General features: G+C 45.0%; 1 protein-coding gene across 1 annotated transcript in view; it reads left to right on the top strand.

Moving 5' to 3' along the window:
- The window catches only part of LAMA1 (laminin subunit alpha 1), a 165620-nt gene that overhangs the window by 75248 nt on the left and 65475 nt on the right, over positions 1–24897 (top strand). The window contains exons 13-28 of the mRNA XM_026456029.2: positions 802–903; positions 2204–2415; positions 3837–3948; positions 4759–4869; positions 6910–7037; positions 8570–8656; positions 9686–9897; positions 15836–15942; positions 16561–16741; positions 17368–17504; positions 19153–19389; positions 21037–21180; positions 21696–21875; positions 22869–23054; positions 23928–24055; positions 24693–24813. Of these exons, the coding sequence (XP_026311814.1) occupies positions 802–903; positions 2204–2415; positions 3837–3948; positions 4759–4869; positions 6910–7037; positions 8570–8656; positions 9686–9897; positions 15836–15942; positions 16561–16741; positions 17368–17504; positions 19153–19389; positions 21037–21180; positions 21696–21875; positions 22869–23054; positions 23928–24055; positions 24693–24813 (2385 nt within the window). The remainder of the gene's footprint in view (positions 1–801; positions 904–2203; positions 2416–3836; positions 3949–4758; positions 4870–6909; positions 7038–8569; positions 8657–9685; positions 9898–15835; positions 15943–16560; positions 16742–17367; positions 17505–19152; positions 19390–21036; positions 21181–21695; positions 21876–22868; positions 23055–23927; positions 24056–24692; positions 24814–24897) is intronic.

Here is a 24897-nt window from a genome sequence, read left to right as displayed (position 1 = left end):
TACCTTCCCAGGGCTTTTTTGTTTGTTTGTTTTAAAGTAATGGCATACGGGCATGCTAGTGTAGTGTTGTAGGTTGGTATGCTTCTATTTAATTTGATGGTTATATTTTCATTTTAAAGCTTGTTTTGTATATTTTTAAGGAGTATTTATTTTTGAAAATTATTGTTTTTTTCCATCAAATTCTAATCCTAGAACATGTGCTCTATTTATATGATTTTATCAACAGAGTTCAATGATTTTTTTAACTTGATATCACTTCTCCAAATTTATGGTACAGAGTTGAGTTCTGAACAATATATTGCTGTCACATACCCATCAGAAAGAAAATCTTTATTTTGTATTGAAGGACATCTCATCAGAAGAAACACCTTTAGTCCTTTCTCTAACTAGCAAATCAGACCTGTCCTTTATTGTCCTACGAGGAGGATGCTGAAATGAAAATGTGGATATTGTAGACATGGGTCAAACTCCCCATCCCTTGAATTACTTAAATGAAGTAAATATCTATTGTGTGATTAACAAAAGTTTATAGTAATTTGCCTTGCGGTCTCTAACAAAGAGTACATTTTTTGTCTGTGCTTTCAAACAATGTGCTGCATTTTGGTGATACTGATTAACCAAAGTGTTTCTACATACACTTCCCTTTCACTGCCTTTAGTGTGAATTTCCTTGTCTGTCATGGCCAAGGGGATAGTTGCAGCCTAGCTGTTTGCAGGTGGATCCCAGTGGCCACTTCCTCTTACTTGGTTGTTGCTGCGATTGTTTTCTCCTTTCGTGTTCACTCTCACTTAAACATTTCAGCTGACTGCATTTGGTGGATTCCTGAAATACACGGTGTCTTACGACATTCCAGTAGAGGCAGTAGACAGTCACCTCATGTCGCACGCTGACGTCATCATTAAGGTGATTGTTTTTGCTTTGATTCTGCTATAGAGCTTAGGGCTTAGTGGGCTGATAGTTTATGACTGAAAGTGACTAGGTGAGGCCACCCCAGCAAGAAGCTGGTGGCCAGGTGGCCATTCAGCAGACCCTGGACTTGGGCGGGGACTGCTGAGATGGTGAGTGTGAGAATCTGTCTTTGAGCCCATTTCTGGAGTTGCCTCAGAACAGTACCTGCCGCTCTTCTCTTCATCGCCAGTGTACCCATCTTTTCACATTTAAAAAGGAAGCGGGGCTTGGTGGTTCATGCTTGTAATGTAAGTGCTTTGGGAAGCTGAGACAGGAGGATTGTTTGAGGCCAGGGGTTTCAGACCAGTCTAGGTAACATAGTGAGACCCCATCTCTCAAAAATTATTAGCCAGGCACCATGGCATGTGCCTGTAATCCCAGGTACTCGGGAGGCTGAGGCAGGAGGACGGCTTGAGCCCAGGAGTTCAAGGTTACAGTGAGCTGTGATTGCACTGCTGAACTCTAACCTGGGTGACAGAGACACAGCCTATCTCTTTAAAAAAAAAAAAAAAAAAATTATTAAAAAAAAGGAAAAAAAATTTTGCTCTGACCTTGGATCTTCTCTTTTAAGTCTCTTCTTCCCTGTGCCACTTTGCGTCTCAGACGAATGGATTAGGCAGTACTTGGCAGTCTGAGGACAATAGACGTGTTGCCATTCTTGTCCTCAGCCTCTGTTCCTATCCCCACCTCCTCGGTCTCCACAGAAAAATCCAGCTCAGTCAGGAGGGCTCCCCAAGTGGTAATGTCCCAGGGTCCAGGGCACGTTTGGGCAGAAACTGCTCCAGGTTCTTGTCTCTTGTGTCCTTTCTTCTGGAGCTATCTGCACCTCCATCTCCAGCCCGAACAATTGCAGACCGTACACGGTAAATCACTTTGGTTAACAGCAATTTGATGAAAAGCTGGAGCTATGTTTATACACTTTTTCTACCTCTGTACTTTAGTTAAAGATTAGAGGTGTCAGATGGGTTGCTTTGATAAAAACTGTGGGCAGCTGCATGACTTTCTTTCTTTTCCAAGATCCCAGCAAAGGACACAGCCTTTCACTTTATTACCGGAACCCCTCTAAAAAGAATACAATGAAACACCTTTTCTCTTGATAATTCTGGGCCAAGAGCTGTAGGCAACATTACATGTTTGCCACAAGAAGCTAGGCACGAATGAAAAACTACGTTGCTGAATACAAAATTTAATTTAATTTTTTATTTTATCATTAAATTCAATGACGAATGTATTTTCTCTTGTTTTTAAATGTCAGGGAAGCAGACTCACTTTAAGCACACAGGCTGAGGGTCTGTCATTGCAGCCTTATGAAGAGTACCTAAATGTGGTTAGACTTGTGCCCGAAAACTTCCGAGATTTTCACAGCAAAAGGCAGATCGATCGTGACCAGCTGATGACTGTCCTTGCCAATGTGACACATCTTTTGATCAGAGCCAACTACAATTCTGCAAAAATGGCTCTTTACAGGTATGTATTGGAAATGGAGGAAAAACTTATGGTGAAGGTACTCCAATTTTATCTTCATTTATTAATATATATTTAAAGTTCAACATATTTTACATTCATTATATTAAGCACACAGCTAAAGGAACTGGTAGGCTTAAAAACTAAGTTTACAAATGTAATTTTATTGAAAACATAAGAACAGTTGTCCACATCAGCTGTATCCAGTAGAAGACAGACTTGGCATTAGGATGAGAAACTTTCAAAGAGGGTTTCTGGGAAACGCATGATGAGTTAGCGATTGTCTGGACCATGTTGCACCTGGTTCTCACCAGCCTAATGTTAACCGTCTTAGCTTTTACTCAGTCCATTTAAGTGAATGTATCCATCGTTGGTCATTTTATTACTTTGAGGAGGACAATTTCTGGCAATGTCGTGCCAAGCATCAAAGTTGTATACAGCTAGGCTGGGCGTGGTGGCTCACGCCTGTAATCCCAGCACTTAGGGAGGCCAAGGCAGGTGGATCGTACGAGGTCAGGAATTTGAGACCAGCCTGGCCCAACGTGGTGAAACCCCATCTCTACTAAAAATGCAAAAATTAGCCAGGCGTGGTGGTGCATGCCTGGAGTCCCAGCTATTCAGCAGGCTGAGGCATGAGAATCATTTGAACCCAGGAGGTGGAGGTTGCAGTGAGCTGAGGTCGTGCCACTGCACTCAAGCTGGGGCAGCACAGCGAGACTTTGTCTCAACAACAACAACAACCACAACAAAAATGTTGTATGCACCTAATACAAACATAGCGTGACACATTTAAGGATAATCTTTCTATTTGTGATCATTGAATGGATTAATTTTTCTGGGGTGCTTCAACTCCAAATAGGCAACACCAGACGTTTCCCACAGTGGTCTATGGGCAACAGCACGACTTTGTACCAAACATTGAAGGCATTTCCAGGGAATAATGATGGCTCCCAGAGAATGTACTGTTGTGAAAGACCTTTAGTTATTTACAAAATCACATCACTCTTTTACTGGATTTAAAGGTTTTTGTTTGTTTGTTTGTTTGTTTGTTTTTTGAGATGGAGTCTCCCTCTGTCACCCAGGCTGGAGTGCAGTGGCACTATCTCAGCTCACTGCAAGCCCTGCCTCTCAGGTTCAACAGATTCTCCTGCCTCAGCCTCCTGAGTAGCTGGGACTACAGGCGCCCGCCACGACGCCAGCTGAATTTTTGTATTCTTAGTAGAGATGGGGTTTCACCCTGTTAGCCAGGATGGTCACGATCTCCTGACCTCGTGATCCACCCGCCTCGGCCTCCCAAAGTGCTGGGATTACAGGTGTGAGCCACCGCGCCCGGCCGGATTTAAATCTTTTAGGAGCCCGTCTTCGCTGAGATGTGAGGTGTATTTGCGAGCGTGTGAGTCACATAACAATCTGTCTGTCTGCAGGTTGGAGTCCGTCTCTCTGGACATAGCCAGCCCTAATGCCATCGACCTGGCGGTGGCCGCCGATGTGGAGCACTGTGAATGTCCGCAAGGCTACACAGGGACCTCCTGTGAGGTGACGCTTCTCTCTTCCTGCCTTTTTCCTTTCGTTCCTTCCTAAGGGGAAAACAGTGCACTGAAGGGGGTGTCATGGCACACATTTGAATTTTAGCTTTAGCAACCCGATGTTTGGCTCAGTCTTTTTTGGGCAATAGAAATATTAGAAGTCACATTGTTTAAAAAAATCAGATTCCTCCACCAGGATTGGGCTGAAGCACTGGACAATATTCTGACATAGTGCTGCCCTCCTGCCTTAGTCAACAGGAAACTTGCAATACCCATGCCACTGACTGTTTCTAAGGAGGATGGAACTTGATCATATTTGAACATTTACAAATCACCAGCATGTGACCTGGGTGGCTTTATACAAGCCAGCCCTATTTTGAGACCTTTTATGGCCCCTGGGTATTTTACTTTGGTGGGCTCTACCTTATATGTGAAATATATGAAAATGCACTTGCAATCCTCAATGAAAGTAATCTGTTGCTAAAAATATTTTGAAATTACTTGGACAAATGTATTGATGTTAATACCATAACAAAAATAGGCCATAAGACTCGTTGCACAACCATTACGTTTTTGTGTGTATGTTTCTACCTTTAAAAAGAAATAAGGAACTGGATTATGTGATGGTTGCACAGCTCAGTAAGTTTTTTACTAAAAGTATTGAATTATACAGTTGAAATGAGTGAATTGTGTAGCATGTAAATGATACCTTAGTTAGGATGTTTGAGAAAAAAGAAAGACAGTTCTGTACTCGTGGGCAACTGAGCAGTTTCTCGTTTGTAACGTGGTGGAGGGAGGATGACTTTCCCTTCTCTTGCAGTCGTGCCTCTCTGGCTATTACCGCGTGGATGGAATACTCTTCGGAGGAATTTGTCAGCCCTGTGAATGCCGCGGCCATGCAGCTGAGTGCGACGTTCACGGCGTTTGCATTGTGAGTCTCTCACTGAAGCTCAGGTGCCCTGTCCTACTCACTTCAGAACCATTTGCTGTGTACAAGTGAATTTTTGTTTTTTGAGTGCTTCCTCCACGGAATAACCCTGGCCTCACAGACCCCAAAGAAAATTTACAGATTTAAGCTCATGTTATGAAATGTTTCTTGTTGTTGTTGTTGTTGTTTTTTTTTTTTTTGAACAAAGTTACTTTGGTAATAGTAGAAAAGGGATATACAATTTCATTACAGTTCTTTTTTATTAGAACAATATAAAGTAATTGTTTTTATTTGCTGAGACTGTAAAGCAATAGAAAGGTAGAAAATGTCTACTTACTAAATACAAAGGATAGGATCTTTGAGATGACAGTGCTGATATTTATTTATTTATTTATTTATTTATTTATTTATTTATTTATTTATTTATTTATATGAGACAAGGTCTTACTCCAAGCTGGAGTGCTTACTGCAGCCCTGGACCTTCTGGGCTCAAATGGTCCTCCCGCCTCAACCCTCCAATCAGCTGAGGCCACAGACAATGCTAGTATTTTTTTTTTAATCATGATATTACATAATATACCATAAGAAGAAGAATAAAGTATAATCACACCTACTTATATACCATGCTTTATAGTTAGTTGGGATAAATTCATCAAACAGGTACTTCTTTTGTGCAATATGAGTTGAAACAGGGCTTAAGAAATAGGTAGTTAATCTTGAGAATGAACGTTGGGGCAGGCATGGGGCAGGACTTGTTTTTTAACTTCAATCAGGAATTCTTCTAGGCCCTATGCCCTGAAGCCAGGCCACACTCTGGGGTCTCGTGGGTTTGATCCTCAGAGGTGGAGTGACTGCAGATGGTAACCAGCTGTACCCTGGTCACCTGGCAGGGAAATGGTCATGCTTTTTCCAAAACCGATTGACTAGCCACAAAGTTAGGGAAAATTAATTACCAGACCCAGGGAGAAGATCTCAGAATGATGCCCAGGATGGCTTACTGGCTCTAGAATTAGAATTTAGTTTTTCTTTATTCTGTAAGTAAAGTTTTTGTTTTCCCCCATCTAGGATCAGATGTTGAATTTTATCGTCATGTCTTCTTAGGCTTTTAATAGGAAATGCTTCTACTACCTTTCTTTGTATTTTATGCTATTGGCATTTTGAAGAATATAATCTTTTTTTTTTTTGAGACAGAGTCTCGCTCTGTTGCCCAGGCAGTGGTGCAATCTCGGCTGACTGCAAGCTCCACCTCCCAGGTTCACGCCATTCTCCTGCCTCAGCCTCCTGAGTAGCTGGGATTATAGGCGCCCACTAATTTTTTGTATTTTTAGTAGAGACGGAGTTTCACCATGTTAGCCAGGATGGTGTCGATCTCCTAACCTCGTGATCCACCCGCCTTGGCCTCCCAAAGTGCTGGGATTACAGGCATGAGCCATCACGCTCAGCCGAATATAATCATTTAAAAAAAAAAAAAATAGAATGTCCTTGGTTCTGGGCCCTTCTTTTGTTTCTCATGGATTATTTCAGGCCAGAATACTTTGTCAAGGATGAGTCTCCCAGAGCACTGCCAATGGGAGTCCCAGTGTCTCTCTGGCCCTCACTGGTGATGTTAATTCTGATTACACAGGCGAGGTGTCGGTCAATTTTTCCACTATATATGGACGATTCTTTCCTTTTGCAACTGAAAAACAGTTGGAGGAGGACACTGTGAGAGCACGTGCATATCCCACTCTTCATCAGAATTCCCCTTAGAGGTAGGAGTCAGAGGGTTCTGGCCAAAGCAGCACTTGCTGTCATGTTTGCAAAAGCTTCTGCCCTTGTCTGTGCTCATCAGTCAGACAGAAAGCTCTCAGGTTTCTCATTTATACAAACTACACTTGCTGATACTAATCTGAAAACAGGAGGCCTTCCTCATATAGCTCAGGGTTTTGTGACTGGTTTTAGCATTTTGTCTTTTTTTTTCCTCTTGGACTTCAAGTTGCTTATAGATAAATCTGAAAATCCTTTAAGACAACCTGAGCCGATTCTTCTGGTGCATGTCCCTAGGCATGTGCGCACAACACCACCGGCGACCACTGTGAACAGTGCTTGCCCGGCTTCTACGGGGAGCCTTCCCGAGGGACTCCTGGGGACTGCCAGCCCTGCGCCTGCCCTCTCACCATAGCCTCCAACAAGTAAGCCTCGGACCTCATCAGCATTTCCTGCTGGCATGGCCAGGATTCCCACCCAGAAGTGTACTAATGTCTTCAGGGCAAGCCTTTGTGTGTAATAAGTGTGTGAATTTTGCCAGTGACAATTGATTTGGATTAAAGACAGAGGAGTGGGTTATTTTCTTCTAAACCAAACTTTGGTGTATTAAAGCAAGCAAGAAAAGGTGTGTGCCAGCGAGGACCTCTGCACGCCGTTTTCCCTCTTGGTTCCTCTTGGTCATCATTTGTTTCACAAGTATATATTGTCTACTCACCAGTGGGCTAGGAGGTAGAGGGATACGGAGAGAAATAAAACATTGTCCCTTGACTTAGGGAGTTTTTGATCTAATGACCAAAATACGTACGTATGAGCCTAAACAAGAATAGTCTAAATCCATTCATTGATTCAACAGATGTTTATGCAGTGCCTACTGCGTCCTGGGTCTTACGGCAGGTGTTCTGAATAGCAAGCTGTTCTCACCTGGCCGTGGGCCCCAGGGGACGCAGTGTGGTCGTGAGTGTAGTGAGACCTGTCCACCGGCTGGTGGGGTGGAGGGAGAGCGGTGTCCAGCCTACCTAGGTGGTGCAGGAAGCTCTTCTCTCAGACTTGCAGGAGAAGGAATTCCACAGGCAGCACAGACAGGCGTTCTAGGCAGATGGAGCTGGGCGTGCCATGGCGTGGCAGCGGGAACAGGCATCGCCCATTTGAGGAATTGCAGCAGGCCATGGAACAGAAGGCATGGAGGGAGGTGGAAGGAGATGTACCAGGCAAGGCCTTGTAGTCACGCTGGGGCAAGCGCATCCCACAGGCCAGCAGCTTAAAAGCCTCTGTCTCTCGCTGGTTTAACCTTTCTAGAACTCTTCCTCCACCCACTCTCAAAGAATTCCCCCAGGGATTTTTATTTGAAATTCCAGGATATAAAAAGGATGCAGTCAGGGTTACTCGCGATGAAATTGGGGGTATTTACTGTCATCCACCCTGTGCAGCTCCTCAAGGTTTAGGAATAGGGTTGGAAGGGGTATTAGTTAGCAGCGGGTCCCTGGAGAGGTGCGAGAGCCTCCTGACCACTTTGTGTTTGAGCGAGCTCACTTTTGCCCTGGTATGGGCAGGGCTCTGACGTGGGAAGTCAGTGCCAGGGAACCCAAGGTGGGGAACCCGGCATCCTAGGAGCACCCGAGTAGGCCTCCTGGAGGAAGTGTCAGCTGAGTTGGGCACTGGGGCTGAGTTGGGTTAACCCAGGCAGACAGCGGGAGAAGTTGGCGCACTGTGGGCTGAGAACAAGAGGAGTAGAGAGCAGGGAGTGAGGCGCGAGTGTCAGTGCCTGGATCATGGGACCAAGAGTCGATGAGGGGTTGAGGCTCACAGGGTGGGCTGGCTGACCAGAGGCCCTGGGTTCTGAGCTAAGGAGATCTCACTGACAGTCTGTAAGCACAGGAGTGGTAGAAATTAAGCATTTTAAATATTTAGAAATTCGACTTCATCCATTGGAAAATTTTGTTCATTTCTGTTCTGACAGTTTCAGCCCCACCTGCCACCTCAATGATGGGGATGAGGTGGTCTGCGACCAGTGTGCCCCAGGATACTCAGGAGCTTGGTGTGAGAGGTACTCTGCATCCACTGGCTTCAAAATGCTGTGTTCACATTTTCAAAATTGAATATAAATTCTATGTGTTTGTTTTTAAATGCATAGTTAAGTGTGGTTTTGGAGTTTTGATGCATAATTGTTATTTCATAGAATCACTGAGAAAAATCAATATTTCATGTTTTAAAATTAATGTTAAACCTTGCTGGGAATTTTTAAAGAACAGTACTCTTTTCCTGGCTAATGTGAGTTCTCATCAAGAACAATAGGCCGGGCGTGGTGGCCCACACATGTAATGCCAGCATTTTGGGAGGCCGAGGCAGGCGGATCACCTGAGGTTAGAAGTTCGAGACCAGCCTGACCAACATGGTAACACCCCGTCTCTACAAAAATACAAAAAAAAAAAAAAAAAAAAAAAAAAAGGCTGGGCATGATGGCAGGTGCCTGTAATCCTAGCTACTTTGGAGGCTGAGGCAGGAGAATCAGTTAAACCTGGGAGGTGGAGGTTGCAGTGAGTGGAGGTTGCACCATTGCACTCTAGCCTGGGAGACAGAGTGAGACTCCGTCTCAAAACAACAACAACAACAAAAGCAATAGGAAGCAGCAAGGAGTGGGTATCTGCGGTTCACACATTTGAATATTCCATTGCTCCCGGCTCTTCTGCAGATGACAGGTGGTTTGGTTTAGTAGCTGTCTTCTGGCTTCTGAAAGCCAGTGCTGTTTTACCCATGTGTGCGCCTCAGTGCCCAGCTCTGGCCGAGCCTGTAGGAGGCTGTGTGGCATCTGGAGTGGTCAGGGGTGGGTCGGAGTTGGCTCTGGACACGGTTGCACGTCCACTGGATTTATGCCTCATTTTGGACGCTCTCCCCCTTCATCATGACAGGTGAAGGAGATCTGGGAATGCCCAAGTGTGGAGTCGCATCCCTTTCACAGTAAATCTCAGGGAACAGAGTCAGTCTGATTTACCGGCCGCTCAGGGAGCCCCTGGACAGTGCGGTCAGGCCTTAAGTAATTGCATTTGTCTGATCCCGCTTTCCATCTTTGACACAGATGTGCAGATGGTTACTATGGAAACCCAACAGTGCCTGGCGAATCTTGTGTTCCCTGTGACTGCAGCGGCAACGTGGACCCCTCGGAGGCTGGTCACTGTGACTCGGTCACCGGGGAGTGCCTGAAGTGCCTGGGGAACACAGACGGCGCCCACTGTGAAAGGTGTGCTGAAAGCTTCTACGGGGACGCTGTGACAGCCAAGAACTGCCGTGGTGAGTGCGCGAGCGTGAAGTCAGGTCGGCTGCTTATCGCCGTAGGAAGTCACATGGGTCACCCAGGACCCAGCCTAGGAGGTCACACTCTCCTGAGGGGTTACTTGCATTAATGCTGGGTCTCCGATCAAACATAGACCCACGACCCGGTTCTTCCCTGGCTGCCCTATCTGAGCTTGGTTAGTCACAACGCATAGGGTCAGTGGCCTGGAAAGATGCAGCCTGCCACTCGAGCGGCCAGCGTGACCTGAGAGAGTTCTGGCTCTGCTCCCAGTGACTGAAATGAAAAGTGGGGAAGCTCAGAGCCTGTCACATTCATAAGGGAGATGCTTCAGGGGCTGCATGAGGCAGATGAGACTCCAAGATGAAGGGTGGAAAATGGCAAGACTGTAACCCCAGAAACTACGTAAAGCACCGTGTGGTGCATCTTAGTCCTCTGTGCCGAAACTACCCGACCCCTGTGTCCCTCTGCTGAATTTGAGTCTTGAAATTACGGATCATGGAGAAAACTAGATTCTCCTATACAGCAGACGACCTGGCCGGAGGGATGATTCAGCCCTCAGATTTTGAAGGAGTAAAAGAACAAAACTGGCAATTATAAATTATTTTGAGTATTTCATATAAATGCCGAAGTCATACTATGGTATTACAATGTGGGGACACAAGAGGGCGCCAGCTATACAGAAAACGTACTTTCCCAGCCACACATGGAGAGATTGGAAATGTTTTATAGCCCTGGGCCAATCAGGCTGGTCTCCAGCAGGTGGCCACCTTGACTGGCTATCATACCAGGATAATTATGATAACAGGATTTCTACAATGCTTCACAGTTTACAGAATGTTTTTATCGTTTTCATGTCATTTCTTTTCATCATTACTGCAAGCCTTGGTGATTCGTTCCTCCGTTCATTCTTTGTTTATTAAGTGTCTGGTATTTCCCAGACACTATCCTAAGAACTGTGACAGGTAGTTGGGAAATTGTAGTTCAAATCTACTGGGAAGCTACACATGATGATGGTATGGGGAAGAAACATACCTGCAGATCCAGGCATTGGAGTCTGACTAATGTGACTTTGATTCCAGGACCAACTGTGTGACATTGGGCTAATTTGTTAGCCTCTCTGAGCCACTATTTTGTTATTCATAAAATGGACATAATTATATGTGTATATTAAGGCCTTTCTGAGAAGTCAGTGCGATAACATTTACAGTTCTAGACATGAAATAAATTGTAGCTATTATAATTACTAGTAATAAAGCAATCATTTTTATTATATTTTCACACCACTGCTGTCCAATAGAAATATAATGTAAACCACACATGTAATTTAAAATTTTTTAGTAGCCACATTTTTCAATAGTAAAAAGAAGTAGGTGAAATGTATTTTAATAATATATTTTACCTGAGCTGATATATAAAAAATTAGCATTTTGTCATGTGATCAGGTTTTAAGAGTATTAAAGCAATATTTACTTTCTTTTTTAGTACTGAGTCGTCAAAATTGAGTGTATATTTTATAGCCCAGCTCAGTGGGCTAAATTTTCATCAGAAATACTTGATCTACATGCAGATTACAGAAAATTTACAGTTGAAAAGGTAGTTCAAACATATTTAAAATTTTTCCATCCTGTACCAAAAATTATTTTCTTTAATATTGGCATCCACATTGACAAAACCGCTTCAGTATTTAAATTTAAACTCAGAGGTTTGGTTCTTCGGTTGCATCGGCCACATCTCCAGCATTTGGTAGACACGTGTGGTTGGCGGCCAGAGGACAGGACTCTGAAGGTGAAGGCGATGAATGACTGTCTGGGAGTGCACTTGAAGGCACAGAGGACGGGCAGGCCCATCAGCCCCGGGTGGCCAGGGCTGCCTCCTGAAGGGAGTGCTGTTCATCTGAGACTTGAAGGATGGGAAGAGGAACCCCAAGAAGAGTGACCAGCGTGGGAAGACGGGCCCAGGCAAGCGGGCAGGCCCTGCCCGAGGTAGAGGCTGGAGAGAGTGACCAGAATGGAAAAGACAGAGACAGGGAGGGAAGGTCTCGGGCTGACAGGTGGGAAGCAGCCCCGTCGGCGGGGTCTTGTGTGCAGTGTTGAGGTGCTGCGGTCACTTCGTCCTCAATGTCCTGGGACTCACCAGGGTGTGATTGGAGCTGTGTGTTTGAATAGCGCCCTGCTGCCAGCGTTGAGGAGAGACTGGCTGCCGGGGTGCTGGGTTAGGAGACGAGACTGGAAATGAATCTTGCTGATGAGGGCTTCAGATAGGGCCTTTGCCATGGAGGTAAAAGAGAAGACATAAAATAGGTGTTGGTGACAGATTGGAAGGTGGAGGAAGGACAGTTAGAGCAGCTGGGGTCTGGGTCTGGGCCTGGGCTGGTGGGGCTGATGCTGGCTGTCCAGGCTCTCTCTGGTTTCTCAGCACTTCACAGCTTTTATCCCTCTCTCGCTTTCTCATCCCCTGCTTGCATCCTCTGGTTTCGATGAGACAAAGTCCTGTGAACGGTTTCTGCGTATCTCACGAGCAATCCTTCTGTTTCTGTAACAGGCTTTCCTCCATGGACTTCCCATAGGGCCCCCCATACTTAGATAATAGTCTGTTAGGTTAAACCAGGTGAAAGTGCCGGTGTTGTATGTGATTCACCTTCTCTAAAGCAAGTGCCTGTGGTTCAACCCGGTATTTATCTGTTTACTCGCCCGTAACTCTGACTCACTTGAAACTTGGTAGGAGGAGAAACTGATCATCAGGTTCACCTTCAGCGGCTGCAGCTGGAGGTGTAGACAGGCCGTCCAGGTAGAGTAGGCGCTGGGGGAGATGAGGATGGTGAGAAACCTCACAGAACTCTAATATTAAAGAAATCTTACATTAAATAAGATAAATGAGTATAATTTTTATATTGTGAGCTACTCCTGAGAATTAAAATATATATAAAGTACCTGGCTATTCAGTAATTGGCCTAAAATAATACTATTTTAAATTAGTACTATCTATAACATAAATACTATTTTAATTAAGAATTACTATAATAGGCCGAGCGTGGTCGTTCACACCTGTAATCTCAGCACTTTGGGAGGCCGAGGCCAGTGGACCACCTGAGGTCAGGAGTTCGAGACCAGCCTGGCCAACATGGCAAAACCCCGTTTCTAATCAAAATGCAAAAATCAGCTGGGTGTGGTGGTGAGTGCCTGTAATCCCAGCTACTCGGGAGGCTGAAGTGGGAGAATCACTTAAGCCTGGGAGGCGGAGGTGGCAGTGAACCGAGATTGTGCCACTGCACTCCAGCCTGGGTGACAGGGTGAGGCCCTGTCTGAAAAAAAAAAGAGTCACCATAATAATTATTACTGCAGAGAGAGAACTAGTAATAGCTGTGTGACCTATGGAAAGTTATCTAATCTTTCCAAATTGTAGATTTTGTAGATTTCACACCAAAAATAGAGAACATTATTTTTATTTCACCTCCCTCCTTGGTTTGTGATGAAAGTACAAAGAAATACTGAATGTGACAGGCACAGACTGACAGACACATACAGTGAATATGATTTTTAAAATTTTCATCTATAGTTTGTATTGATCATACTTGCATTGAACTTTAAATATTCCCCAGAGAAAGAGGCAGCTTTAAGTGAAACACAGAGGGGAGACACGAGAAACAAGGAGGGCTGAAAAGTGGGCACCCCAAATACCTCAGTAAGAGGGCAATGCAAAAGGGAGAGGGAGGTCACAGGGTCCCTTCCACAGAGCCACGGGGTAAGAGGGGGACCGAAGTCTACTCCCTGAATTTGGTGCCTGGGAGACCCCTGGAGACTTTTGGGAGAACAGTTGTAGCAGACAAGGGGCCAGGAAGACACTATGCAAAAGTTGGATTGAACGGACGTGCCAGGGAGGTGGATGTTCCGATGGAGGGTCAAGGGGAGGGGGTGTCTTGTGTTTGATGGGGTCAGTAGAGAAGGATGTGCTGGGGAATTAGCAGTAGAGTCTGCACGGTCCAGCTATGGGTTCACAGAGCAAGTCCCTGAAGGGCGCCAGTGAATGGGGCCTCCTGTGGGACTTCAGCGTTAAGGCCCCCACCCCAGGAAAACAGGTGGCCAGCCTGGCCTAAATCACGAAGGAGGCGAATACCAGCACGTTTCCTCTGCCCTCGACCTTCCCATGTCCCGTGTCCAGCACTCTTGCTGCAGCCTCCAGGTTGTGTTTGGGCCTTCCATTATTTGTGAAGATTTTCTCTCTTTTTTGTTATATCGTTATGTCATGACACACAGTGTACATGTTCTGAGTCCACGCATTCATAAAGAGTGCCTGGGGGCCGGGCACGGTGGCTCACGCCTGTAATCCCAGCACTTTGGAAGGCCGAGGCGGGCAGATCACGAGGTCGGGAGATCGAGACCATCCTGGCTAACACGGTGAAACCCCGTCTCTACTAAAAATACAAAAAATTAGCCGGGCGTGGTGGCGGGCGCCTGAAGTCCCAGCTACCTGAGAGGCTGAGGCAGGAGAATGGCGTGAACCTGGGAGGCAGAGCTTGCAGTGAGCCGAGATGGCACCGCTGTATGCCAACCTGGGCGACAGAGCGAGACTCGTCTCAAAAAAAACAAAAACAAAAAAACAACAAAAAAAAAGAGTGTCAGGCAACATATTAAATATATTTTTTTTTTTTTTTTTTTTTTTGAGATGGAGTTTCACTTGTTGCTCAGGCTGGAGTGCAGTGGCGCGATCTCGGCTCACTGCAACCTCTGCCTCCCAGGTTCAAGAGATTCTGCTGCCTCAGCCTCCCGGGTAGCTGGGATTACAGGCATGTGCCACCATGCCTGGCTAATTTTTGTATTTTTAGTAGAGACGGGGTTTCACCGTGTTGGCCAGGCTGGTCTTGAACTCCTGACCTCAGGTGATCCGCCCTCATTGTCCTCCCAAAGTGCTGGAATTACAGGCATGAGCCACTGCACCCAGCCAACGTATTAAATATTCTAACTGAAGTGCTTATTGAGGGTTCCCCTGTGAATAATGATTAAATATATTTTGGACCCATAAGATTGTATCACTTGGCAAAGGTAGGGGCCTTTGTAGCTTTGTCAGTGTTGTAACTGTAGATAAAATGGAACCATCTGGCCTGAAACTACAAATGACTTATGACTTAGAACTGGGATATATCTTATTTAATGAAAAGTTATTTTTCATTAAATTATGAAATATAATATTAATATGTACTTATTTAGATTACGTTTTAACTGAGCTTTAAAATATTAAATATGTGGCCAGGCACAGTGGCTCACGCTTGTAATCCCAGCACTTTGGGAAGCCGAGGTGGGAAGATCACGAGGTCAGGAGATCGAGACCATCCTGGCTAACATGGTGAAACCCCATCTCTACTAAAAATGCAAAAAATTAGCCAGGCGTGGTGTCAGGCACCTGTAGTCCCAGCTACTCGGGAGGCTGAGGCAGGAGGATGGCGTGAACCCAGGAAGTGGAAGTTGCAGTGAGCCAAGATCGCACCACTGCACTCCAGCCTGGGTGACAGAGCGAGACACTGTCTCAAAAAAAAAAAAAAAGTATATATATATATATATATATATATAAAATATGTACCTGATTGAAATCAGAGCAAATGGCTAAGTTGATTTGGAAAATCTCCATTGCATGTTTTTCACGGGAATTTGTAGCTTATTTGAAAAACGTCATGGAATTCATGAAATTGGTTAAGCGAATTCGTAATTATTGTCTTAATAGCTTCAGTATGTTTTTCCTGTGATGGATCCTTCCACTATCCCTGTTTTAGTTTACTCTTCAGAAGAATGCCAAACTTCTAAAGTTATTGGCAATAATACCATTTTTAGTTTTCTGATTTGAAACACTGAAAGTTGACATTTTTTTTTCCTTTGGGAATGAAGGGTCTTATAACCATCCTCAGAAGTGAGGGTTAATATGTCTTTGTGTGCATGTGTTTAGCCTGCGGATGCCATGCGAAAGGCTCCCATTCTGCCGTGTGCCATCTTGAGACCGGACTCTGCGACTGCAAACCAAACGTGACTGGACAGCAGTGTGACCAGTGTTTGGTAAGATGCATGTGACTGACACCTTAGCCTTGGTACAGAGGCGATTGAATCCATGACTCAGAAGGAGCTAAGTCCCCAAGTGTGTTAGTCTGTTCTCACACTGCTATAGAGATACTACCCAGGACTGGGGAATTATCAGCAAAGGAGGTTTAATTGACTCACAGTTTCGCATGGTTGGGGAGGCCTCAGGAAACTTATAATCATGGTGGAAGGGGAAGCAGGCACCTTCTTTACAAGGCAGCAGGAGAGAGTGTGAGCATGTGAACGAGGAACTGTCAACACTTATAAAACCATCAGATCTCATGAGCATTCACTGTCATGAGAACAGCATGGGGAGCTGCCCCTGTGATCAAATCACCTCTCTCCTTTGACACATGGGGATTACAATTCGATTTGAGATTTGGGTGGGGACCCAGAGTCAAACCATGTCACGAAGTGTGGCTGACCAGTGCTGTGCCTGTCTAGAGAGTGACGTTCGCTATAAAGGGATGGGGATGGTGTCATGAATACTTTATGATTCTATGAAATACCCTGTGTGTGTTCTGGAACATACTAATATGAAGAGTCATTGATTCAAACATATGTTGGTTTCCACTGTCTCCCCGTTTGGTGAAACAGCATGGCTATTACGGGCTAGACTCAGGCCATGGCTGCCGGCCCTGCAATTGCAGCGTGGCGGGCTCTGTGTCAGATGACTGCACAGATGAAGGCCAGTGTCACTGCGTCCCAGGTGTGGCAGGGAAAAGGTGTGACAGGTGTGCCCGTGGCTTCTACGCCTACCAGGATGGCAGCTGTACACGTAAGCCTTGATTTCCTTGTTTGAGACTTTATAGTCATTCTTGGACCTTTCCTTCGGCCCTCCCTCTACTTCCAACTAATTTCGGTTAAGTGCATTTACTTTTTCTCTTTTTTCCCTAGAGGATTTCATACCTTTTTTCTGGTTTCTGATCCCTATCAGGGTACAAGCCTAAGTTTTGATCATGGCTCTGCCACCTACTAATTGTGGGAGCTTAGATTCGTTACTTAACTTCGCTTGGCCCCAGTTTCCTCATCTGTAGAATGGAGATGCTAATGAGAGTCTGCACTGAGAAGTTAGTGTGAGTGTTCTATATAAAGTCTTCAACATGGCGTTGGGCCTGCAGTAAGTAAATATTGGCTCCCTCTGTGATCAGCTAGTGAGGGCCTTTTCACTCTTTTCTCTATTTCCCCTGTCCTGTCCCCATTTTCCCTCTTCCCCCAGCATCTCCTGAGATGGAGGGCTGGCCCCCTCCATGAGGACATGGAGCGGTCTTCGGAATTGTGAGGCATCTTTTAGGAGGGAGAAGAATGGCTTGGACTCTTCACAAAAGGGAAAGGACAGCGTCAGCTCTTAGCCCTTTAATGACGTCACCCAGATCTGTAACACAGCCTTCATCTTTATTCCAGCCTGTGACTGCCCACACACTCAGAATTCCTGCGACCCAGAAACTGGAGAGTGTGTCTGCCCCCCTCACACACAGGGTGTGAGGTGTGAAGAATGTGAGGATGGGCACTGGGGCTACGATGTGGAGATGGGGTGCCAGGTGAGCGCTGTCATCCACGCTTTTGCGTAACTGAGAGTTGCTTTGCTGTAGCAAGTTGCAGGCCTTTTCTTCTATATGTTTTCTGGACTTTAATCTGTTGAATAGCTTTGTGGGTTTAAAAAAAAAAAAAAACCTCATTGTGGGCCAGGCACAGTGGCTCACACCTGTAATCACTGCACATTGGGAGGCTGAGGCAGGAGGATCGTTTGAAGCCAGGAATTCACGACCAGCCTGGGCAACAAAGCAAAACCCTGTCTTTGCAAAAAATAGCAATTAAAAAAAAAAAACGGAGCCTGGTGTGGTGGCCCATGACTGTGGTCCCAGCTACCTGGGAGACTGAGGCAGGAGGGTCACTTGAGCCTAGGGATCCAAGGCTGTAGCGAGCTGTGATCGCACCACTGCACTTCAGCCTGAACGACAGAGAAAGACTCTATCTTAAAAATCAAAAACAAAAACAATACACCTCCATGCAGATGAGAGGGGTCAAAGTGGAAGACCCGACACCCTTAAGACACCTTATTCTAGGTTTTCTTCAAGAACCTAGTTGTTACACTGATGGTTAGAAAATCCAAAAACTGGCCGGGCGCCGTGGCTCACGCCTGTAATCCCAGCACTTTGGGAGGCTGAGGCGGGCAGATCACAAGGTCAGGAGATCGAGACCATCCTAGCTAACACGATGAAACCCTGTCTCTACTAAAAATACAAAAAAATATTGGCCAGACGTGGTGGCAGACGCCTGTAGTCCCAGCTACTTGAGAGGCAGAGGCAGGAGAATGGCGTGAACCCGGGTGGCGGAGCTTGCAGTGAGCTGAGATCTGGCCACTGCACTCCAGCCTGGGCAACAGAGCGAGACTCTGTCTCAAAAAAAAAAAAAAAAAGAAAATCCAAAAAATATTTTAGTGTCCTTTAAATATATTATGCAATGTATACTATCTTCCAAGATAAAGTAAGAAATCTCTTTATTGGGGGTTTATGTCCAAACTATGAGGCCTCCAGTTTTCTATGTAGTCTTCTTCGGTTAAATTTGGGTTTGTGTTTTGGAAACAAGAGGAAATTACCTTTTTTTTTTTTTTTTTTTTTGAGACAGGATCTTGCTCTGTCACCCAGGCTGGAGTACAGTGGCACCATCAAAGCTCACTGCATCCTTGACCTCTTGGGCTCAAGCAATCCTCCCGCTTCAGCCCCCCAAGTGGCTGGGACTACAGGCGTGTGCCATCATGCCCAGCTAATTTTTTGATTATTTGTAGAGACAGAGTCTCGCTATGTTGCCCAGGCTGGTCTCAAACTCCTGGGCTCAAGTGATCTTCCCACCTCTGCATCCCAGAGTGCTGTAATTACAGGCATGAACCACTGTGCCTGGCCTGATTTCTACAGTAATTTTGTGAGACTTGTTTGGACCTAGTAGATTTAATGTCACTTCACAATTTTGGCCCCATGCGCATGTGCCACTAAGATGCACCAATGTCCAGCAACACAGTGCCTCTCTCCTGTTGGCACATGGCAAAGTGAATCCATGGAGCAGTAGCAAGAGAGAGATGGTTCCTTTGTAGATCTTCCCCCCGTGTCGTGTTTTCCTGTCATTCAAATACGTGCATACTTGGAAGCATCAAATCTGTCTTTTTATTGAGTTGGTTTTCCTGTCTCTCAGGCCTGCAACTGCAGTCTCGTGGGGTCGACTCATCATCAGTGTGACGTGGTCACCGGCCATTGCCAGTGCAAGTGGAAATTTGGTGGCCGGGCCTGTGATCAGTGCTCCTTGGGTTACAGAGACTTTCCCGACTGTGTTCCCTGTGACTGTGACCTGAGGGGGACGTCGGGGGATGCCTGCAACCTGGAGCAGGGTCTCTGCGGCTGTGCAGAGGAATCTGGGGCCTGCCCTTGCAAGGTATTTACCATCCATCTTCCTCCTCCTTCCTCTCTCTGGCTCCTCATCGTGACTCTTGGGCTTTGACTACTTACCTCAGCAACCAGGTTTTCGATGCTTTTCCTGGTGACTTCACACTGCCTTCTTTCCGCGTCTGAGTTCAGAGTCTCTGGTGCCCTCTAGAGCGATGGATGAGTTTTGAAATGGAATTTTTACTGTTACAAGTGTCAGATGATGGAACCGATTTGAAAACTGCCCTGAGTTTTTGGTCCTCTATCCCAGAGGCTGAGTGGCTGTGTGTTCTGAGTATGCAGGTGAAGTAGGTGTCTCAGGGCTTTGGGATTTGTGATGTGATCGCTGTGAGGTTATTAGGCTCCCGTAGGTGCCGGCCGCACTGAAGGAAATCAGGGTTTATTATTTTCCCAAGAAGTAAGATTTCAATGTCGTTATAAGTTTTGTGTATTTCCATTAGTTTTCCCAATGTGCTTTGCTATTTGAGGTCAGAGCCACCTCCTCTGGTCCTTTTCCCATGGGCGGTGAGATGGGAGCCCTCTGGCTTGATGATGGTAATGGGCTGATGGGTGGCTGGAGATAAGAAGGAAAACTCATGTAGATATCATGGCCTGGGAGTAATAGAAGCATCAGTCTCCCTGTTTTCGGCCTTATGTATTTATTTATTTAGAGACGGAGTCTCGCTCTGTCACCCAGACTGGAGTGCAGTGGCACAATCTCAGTTCACTGCAACCTCTGCCTCCTGAGTTCAAGCAATTCTCCTGTCTCAGCCTCCCGAGTATTTGGCATGACAGGTGCCCACCACTGTGCCTGGCTAAATTTTTGTATTTTTAGTAGAGACGGGGTTTCACCATGTTGGCCAGGCTGGTCTCAAACTCCTGACCTCAGGTGATCCGCCCGCCTCAGCCTCCCAAAGTGCTGGGATTACAGGCGTGAGCCACCACACCTGGACTCTGCCACATCTTATGATAACAGCTGTGATGACAGATGAGTGGAGCAGCAGGCCCTGTCTTAATAATCACCTGGGCCAGGTGCGGTGGCTGTTGCCTGTAATCCCAACACTTTGGAAGGCCGAGGCGGGTGAATCATCTGAGGTCAGGAGTTCGAGACCAGCCTAGCTAACGTGGCAAAACCCCATCTCTACTAAAAATACAAAATTAGCCGGGCATGGTGGTGGGCACCTGTAATCCCAGCTACTAGGGAGGCTGAGGTGGGAGAATCACTTGAACCCGGGAGGTGGAGGTTGCAGTGAGCCGAGATTGCACCACTGCTCTCCAGCCTGGGTGACAGAGCGAGACACCGTCTTAAATAATAATTATAATAATACCTGCCAGTGGCTCTCATGCCCAGGGATCATCAGAATCACCTGGGGACTCGAGGCAGCTTCTAGAATTGTCACAGATATTCTCATCAGGGAATCTGTATTTTCCAAAAGCTTCCAGAATGATTCTGATAATCATCTGTGTTTGAGAATCACTGATTGGATCTTTGAGAACACTGACACGCAGAGAGCTCAGGGCCTGGCTAAAGGAAACTGATGTTTGTGCATCTACAATTACTTTTAAAATTATGTTTGTATTTTGTTTTGTTTCTATTTGTTCAGAAATCACATCTCTTTTTTAGGCAAAAACAAGTCCTTTATTTGTTTCCCTTTAGGAGAATGTCTTTGGCCCTCAGTGCAACGAGTGTCGAGAGGGCACCTTTGCTCTCCGCGCAGACAACCCCCTGGGCTGCAGCCCCTGCTTCTGCTCCGGGCTGTCCCACGTCTGCTCAGAGCTGGAGGGCTACGTGAGGACCCCAGTAAGTCACACACAGCAAAGACGTTCTGCTTCTAACCCCACTCCCCTTGGGAGGAGGGTGGGCGTGGGAGACATAGCCAAGTGTTCACATTAAATTTTGCTTTTATGGCATCAGAAATTCTAGGAAGCTAATTTGGGTTAGAACATGGATCAGAGCTCAGCTTCTGCTGGCCGAGGAAGTAAATGGAGCTTGAACTAAAGGCTGTCTGTGTTGTTCCTTAGCTAATCTATGAACAGCTTTCACTGGAGAGAAGATAGAACTGCAAAATCTTAACCGTCTCCTGCATATCATTGAACATTTCCCCAGTGCAGCAACAGTTTGGCCTTAAATGCAATAGTTTAAAGCGCTTTCAGTTCATTTTCATCCAGATGTTTAGTTTAAAGGAAAAGTCTTTGCTGTTTCTGTTTTAATAATGAAGCTGTTTCATCTGTGAAACAATGATGGAGTCTAAAGGATGAAACTGGAGTGGAAAGTTCATATTTTGAAGTGCACGTTCCCTCCCTTTCGTGGTTTAGGTAACGCTGAGCTCCAATCAGCCTCTTCTGCGTGTGGTTTCTCAGAGTAACCTGAGGGGCACGACTGAGGGGGTTTACTACCAGGCCCCTGACTTCCTGCTGGATGCCGCCACCATCCGGCAGCACATCCATGCAGAGCCGTTTTACTGGCGGCTGCCGCAGCAGTTCCAGGGAGACCAGGTGAGGTGCACACCCAGCCGAGAGCCAGTCCCAGTCCGCGCTTCCTGGGAGATACGGAAATCGTTTAAAATCACCATAGTCTGGGCCGGCCTGTCATTTAAAGGAGTGGTTATTAATTTCGTCTTTTAAGTGAGGTCAGAGAAGTTTAATGCTTATAAAAATCTTGTCAAGTATATGGTTCCTTAAAATTTTTCATTAATTTTAAAAGTTCACATTATATTAATTTGGTTCACATTATATTTGTTCACATAATACAATGTTTTGGTTCACATAATATAATGTTCACATAAAAGTTCACATTATATTGATTTGGTTCTTCCTAAAGCAGTCATTCAACAAACATATACAGTTATTTGTCGCTTAACAATGGAGAGACATTCTAGGGGAATGTGTCATTAGGTGCGAATGTTAATATAATCTCATGAGACCATGGTTGTATGTGTGGTTTGTCATTGACTGAAATGTCATTACGCGGTGTGGGACTGGACTGTGTTTACTAATATGCCCGTGGTACAAACCTAGGTGCTATGGCCTGGGAGTCCCTTTTCAAGAAATTATCACTCTTTTGGGGCAGGGCGCGGAACTACTACAAAAGATCATGAAAGGCATCACTTGGATTTTTGTTTATATAAGCATTGGAGTCTGTGTATGAATTCACCTTGATCTTTACAATTTGCAAATATGCATCCAGTGCTCCTGGAGATAGAGAAATTTTTAATTTAAAGGGGCTTGAAAATAATTTGCATCGTTACCACCTTGATTTGTTATTTTGGAGCTCACTTTTGTTTGTATTCTCAAAAGGAACTATGTAACTTAGGTCAATTTAATAATCCATAATTAAATGGAATTAGAAGGAAACAAATTCCAGACAACATATTTCACGCATGTATTTTTAAGATACAAGATTTCTCTCATATGGTGGTAGGCTTGCAATAAAATGTTTTTAAGCGAAAACTTTGTCAGAGAAGTAAACAACACTTTGTTATTTGATAGCTCATGGCCTATGGTGGCAAACTGAAGTACAGCGTGGCCTTCTATTCTTTGGATGGCGTCGGCACCTCCAATTTTGAGCCTCAAGTTCTCATCAAAGGTGGTCGGACCAGAAAGCAAGTCATTTACATGGATGCACCAGCGCCAGAGAATGGAGTGAGGCAGGAACAAGAAGTAGCAATGAGAGAGGTGAAAATGGGATCTTTTCATATAAGTTCCTTAAAGACATTGACTTTGCTATGGATGTAGTGAAAGATGAAAGCCATTAATAAGAGAATGAGCGTCTGGGTGTGGTGGCTCACACCTGTAATCCCACCACTTTGGGAGGCCAAGGTGGGTGGATCACCTGAGGTCAGGAGTTTGAGACCAGCCTGTCCAACATGGTGAAACCCCGTCTCTACTAAAAATACAAAAATTAGCCAGGCATGATTGCGCATGCCTGTAGGCCCAGCTCCTCGGGAGGCTGAGATGGGAGAATCGCTTGAACCCAGGAGGCAGAGGTTGCAGTGAGCTGAGATTGTGCCACTGTACTCCAGCTTGTGCAACAGCAAAACTGTCTCCAAAAAAAAAAAAAAAGAGAGAGAGAGAGAGACTGAGCAAGAAGACCCTGGTATCAAATTTCCAGTGGGATTAGCAGGTTTTCCAAAAACAATTTGAATTTCAAATTCTCAAGAAATGTATATTAGGCATATGTCAGTTTAGTGGGCACTGCATCTTAAATTCTTTATCTTGGCATACTATTTTCAACCTGCATGGATATAGTGGTACAGGAGACTTTGGACTTGCTCAGATTTGGGAAGTGTCTATTTTCCCAGCAGATGTTTACTGGATGTTCGCTGTGTGGCTGGCACTGCCTTAGGTAATGCATATCTATTGATAAATGGGACTGACGGTGCACCTGCCTGTGGAGGTTTCAGGAGGTCTTTGTCAGTTACACTCAGTGGCATGCACAGAACCTGGCTCATTTCTGGAGAAATTTATAAAAGAATTTAATCTTTATAAGTTTTATGCCTGTCAGAATTTGGCCTCTGAGCTTAAATGAATGTGTTTCTCATTCTACAGAATTTTTGGAAATATTTTAACTCTGTTTCGGAAAAACCTGTTGTGCGAGAGGATTTTATGTCTGTCCTTAGCAATATTGAGTACATCCTCATCAAGGCATCATATGGTCAAGGATTACAGCAGAGCAGGTACTTGGAGCTTCTACAATTTTGACCGTTATTTTCATATTTGAAAGCAAACTGACAGAATTTGACTCATTCCACTTCCATTACCTACTATTTTTATTAATACATGTAGTTCAGTTCCTTACCAAAACATTGTTAAATATTAATATCGTTATGGAATGTGTGAGTTATAACTTAAAGTATCCACCTAGCATGCTAATGTCGATATAAAATATAAGGACATAATGGTGGAATCTTGGCTGAAGATAATATGCAAAAAAAAAGAAACAATTGCGATTTCTGCCTGTGAAAACTGAAATGCACATGTCTTCATAATGATGTATAAAGAATGCTATCACCAACTCATCTAATACTTTAGCCCATAAAGAAAGCCATTAAGTCTTGGCCAAATCAGCACTTCAAGAGGTCTTTTAGGTGTACTTCTGTCACATTATTTTTAAATTCTTAAAAGTCTAAAATATGTCATGACAGTACTAATGTGCTTTAAGACATTTCACCTATAATCACAAATGGGAACTACTCCAAACAAGGAAGGAAGCTCTGGTTTCATATATATGCAAATATTAGGTCATGTGCTATGTTTCTAGAAAGTTTTTCAAATGTTAGCATTTCCTCTCTTCTTAACATGATGGCTGCACAGAATCTCAGACATTTCAATGGGGGTTGGCAGAAAGGCCGAAAAGCTGCACCCAGAAGAAGAGATTGCGTCTCTTTTAGAGAATTGTGTCTGTCCTCCTGGCACTGTGGGATTCTCGTGTCAGGTAGGGAGACTCTAGTCAAAATCTATTTCCTTGTTATAGCAACTCCAAGAGACTAGCAGAACTTATGTGTATATACTATATCAT

This window comes from Piliocolobus tephrosceles, chromosome 18 (genome assembly GCF_002776525.5).
Source record: "Piliocolobus tephrosceles isolate RC106 chromosome 18, ASM277652v3, whole genome shotgun sequence".
Lineage (NCBI taxonomy): Eukaryota > Metazoa > Chordata > Mammalia > Primates > Cercopithecidae > Piliocolobus > Piliocolobus tephrosceles.
This window is presented reverse-complemented; position numbering and strand designations above follow the sequence as displayed.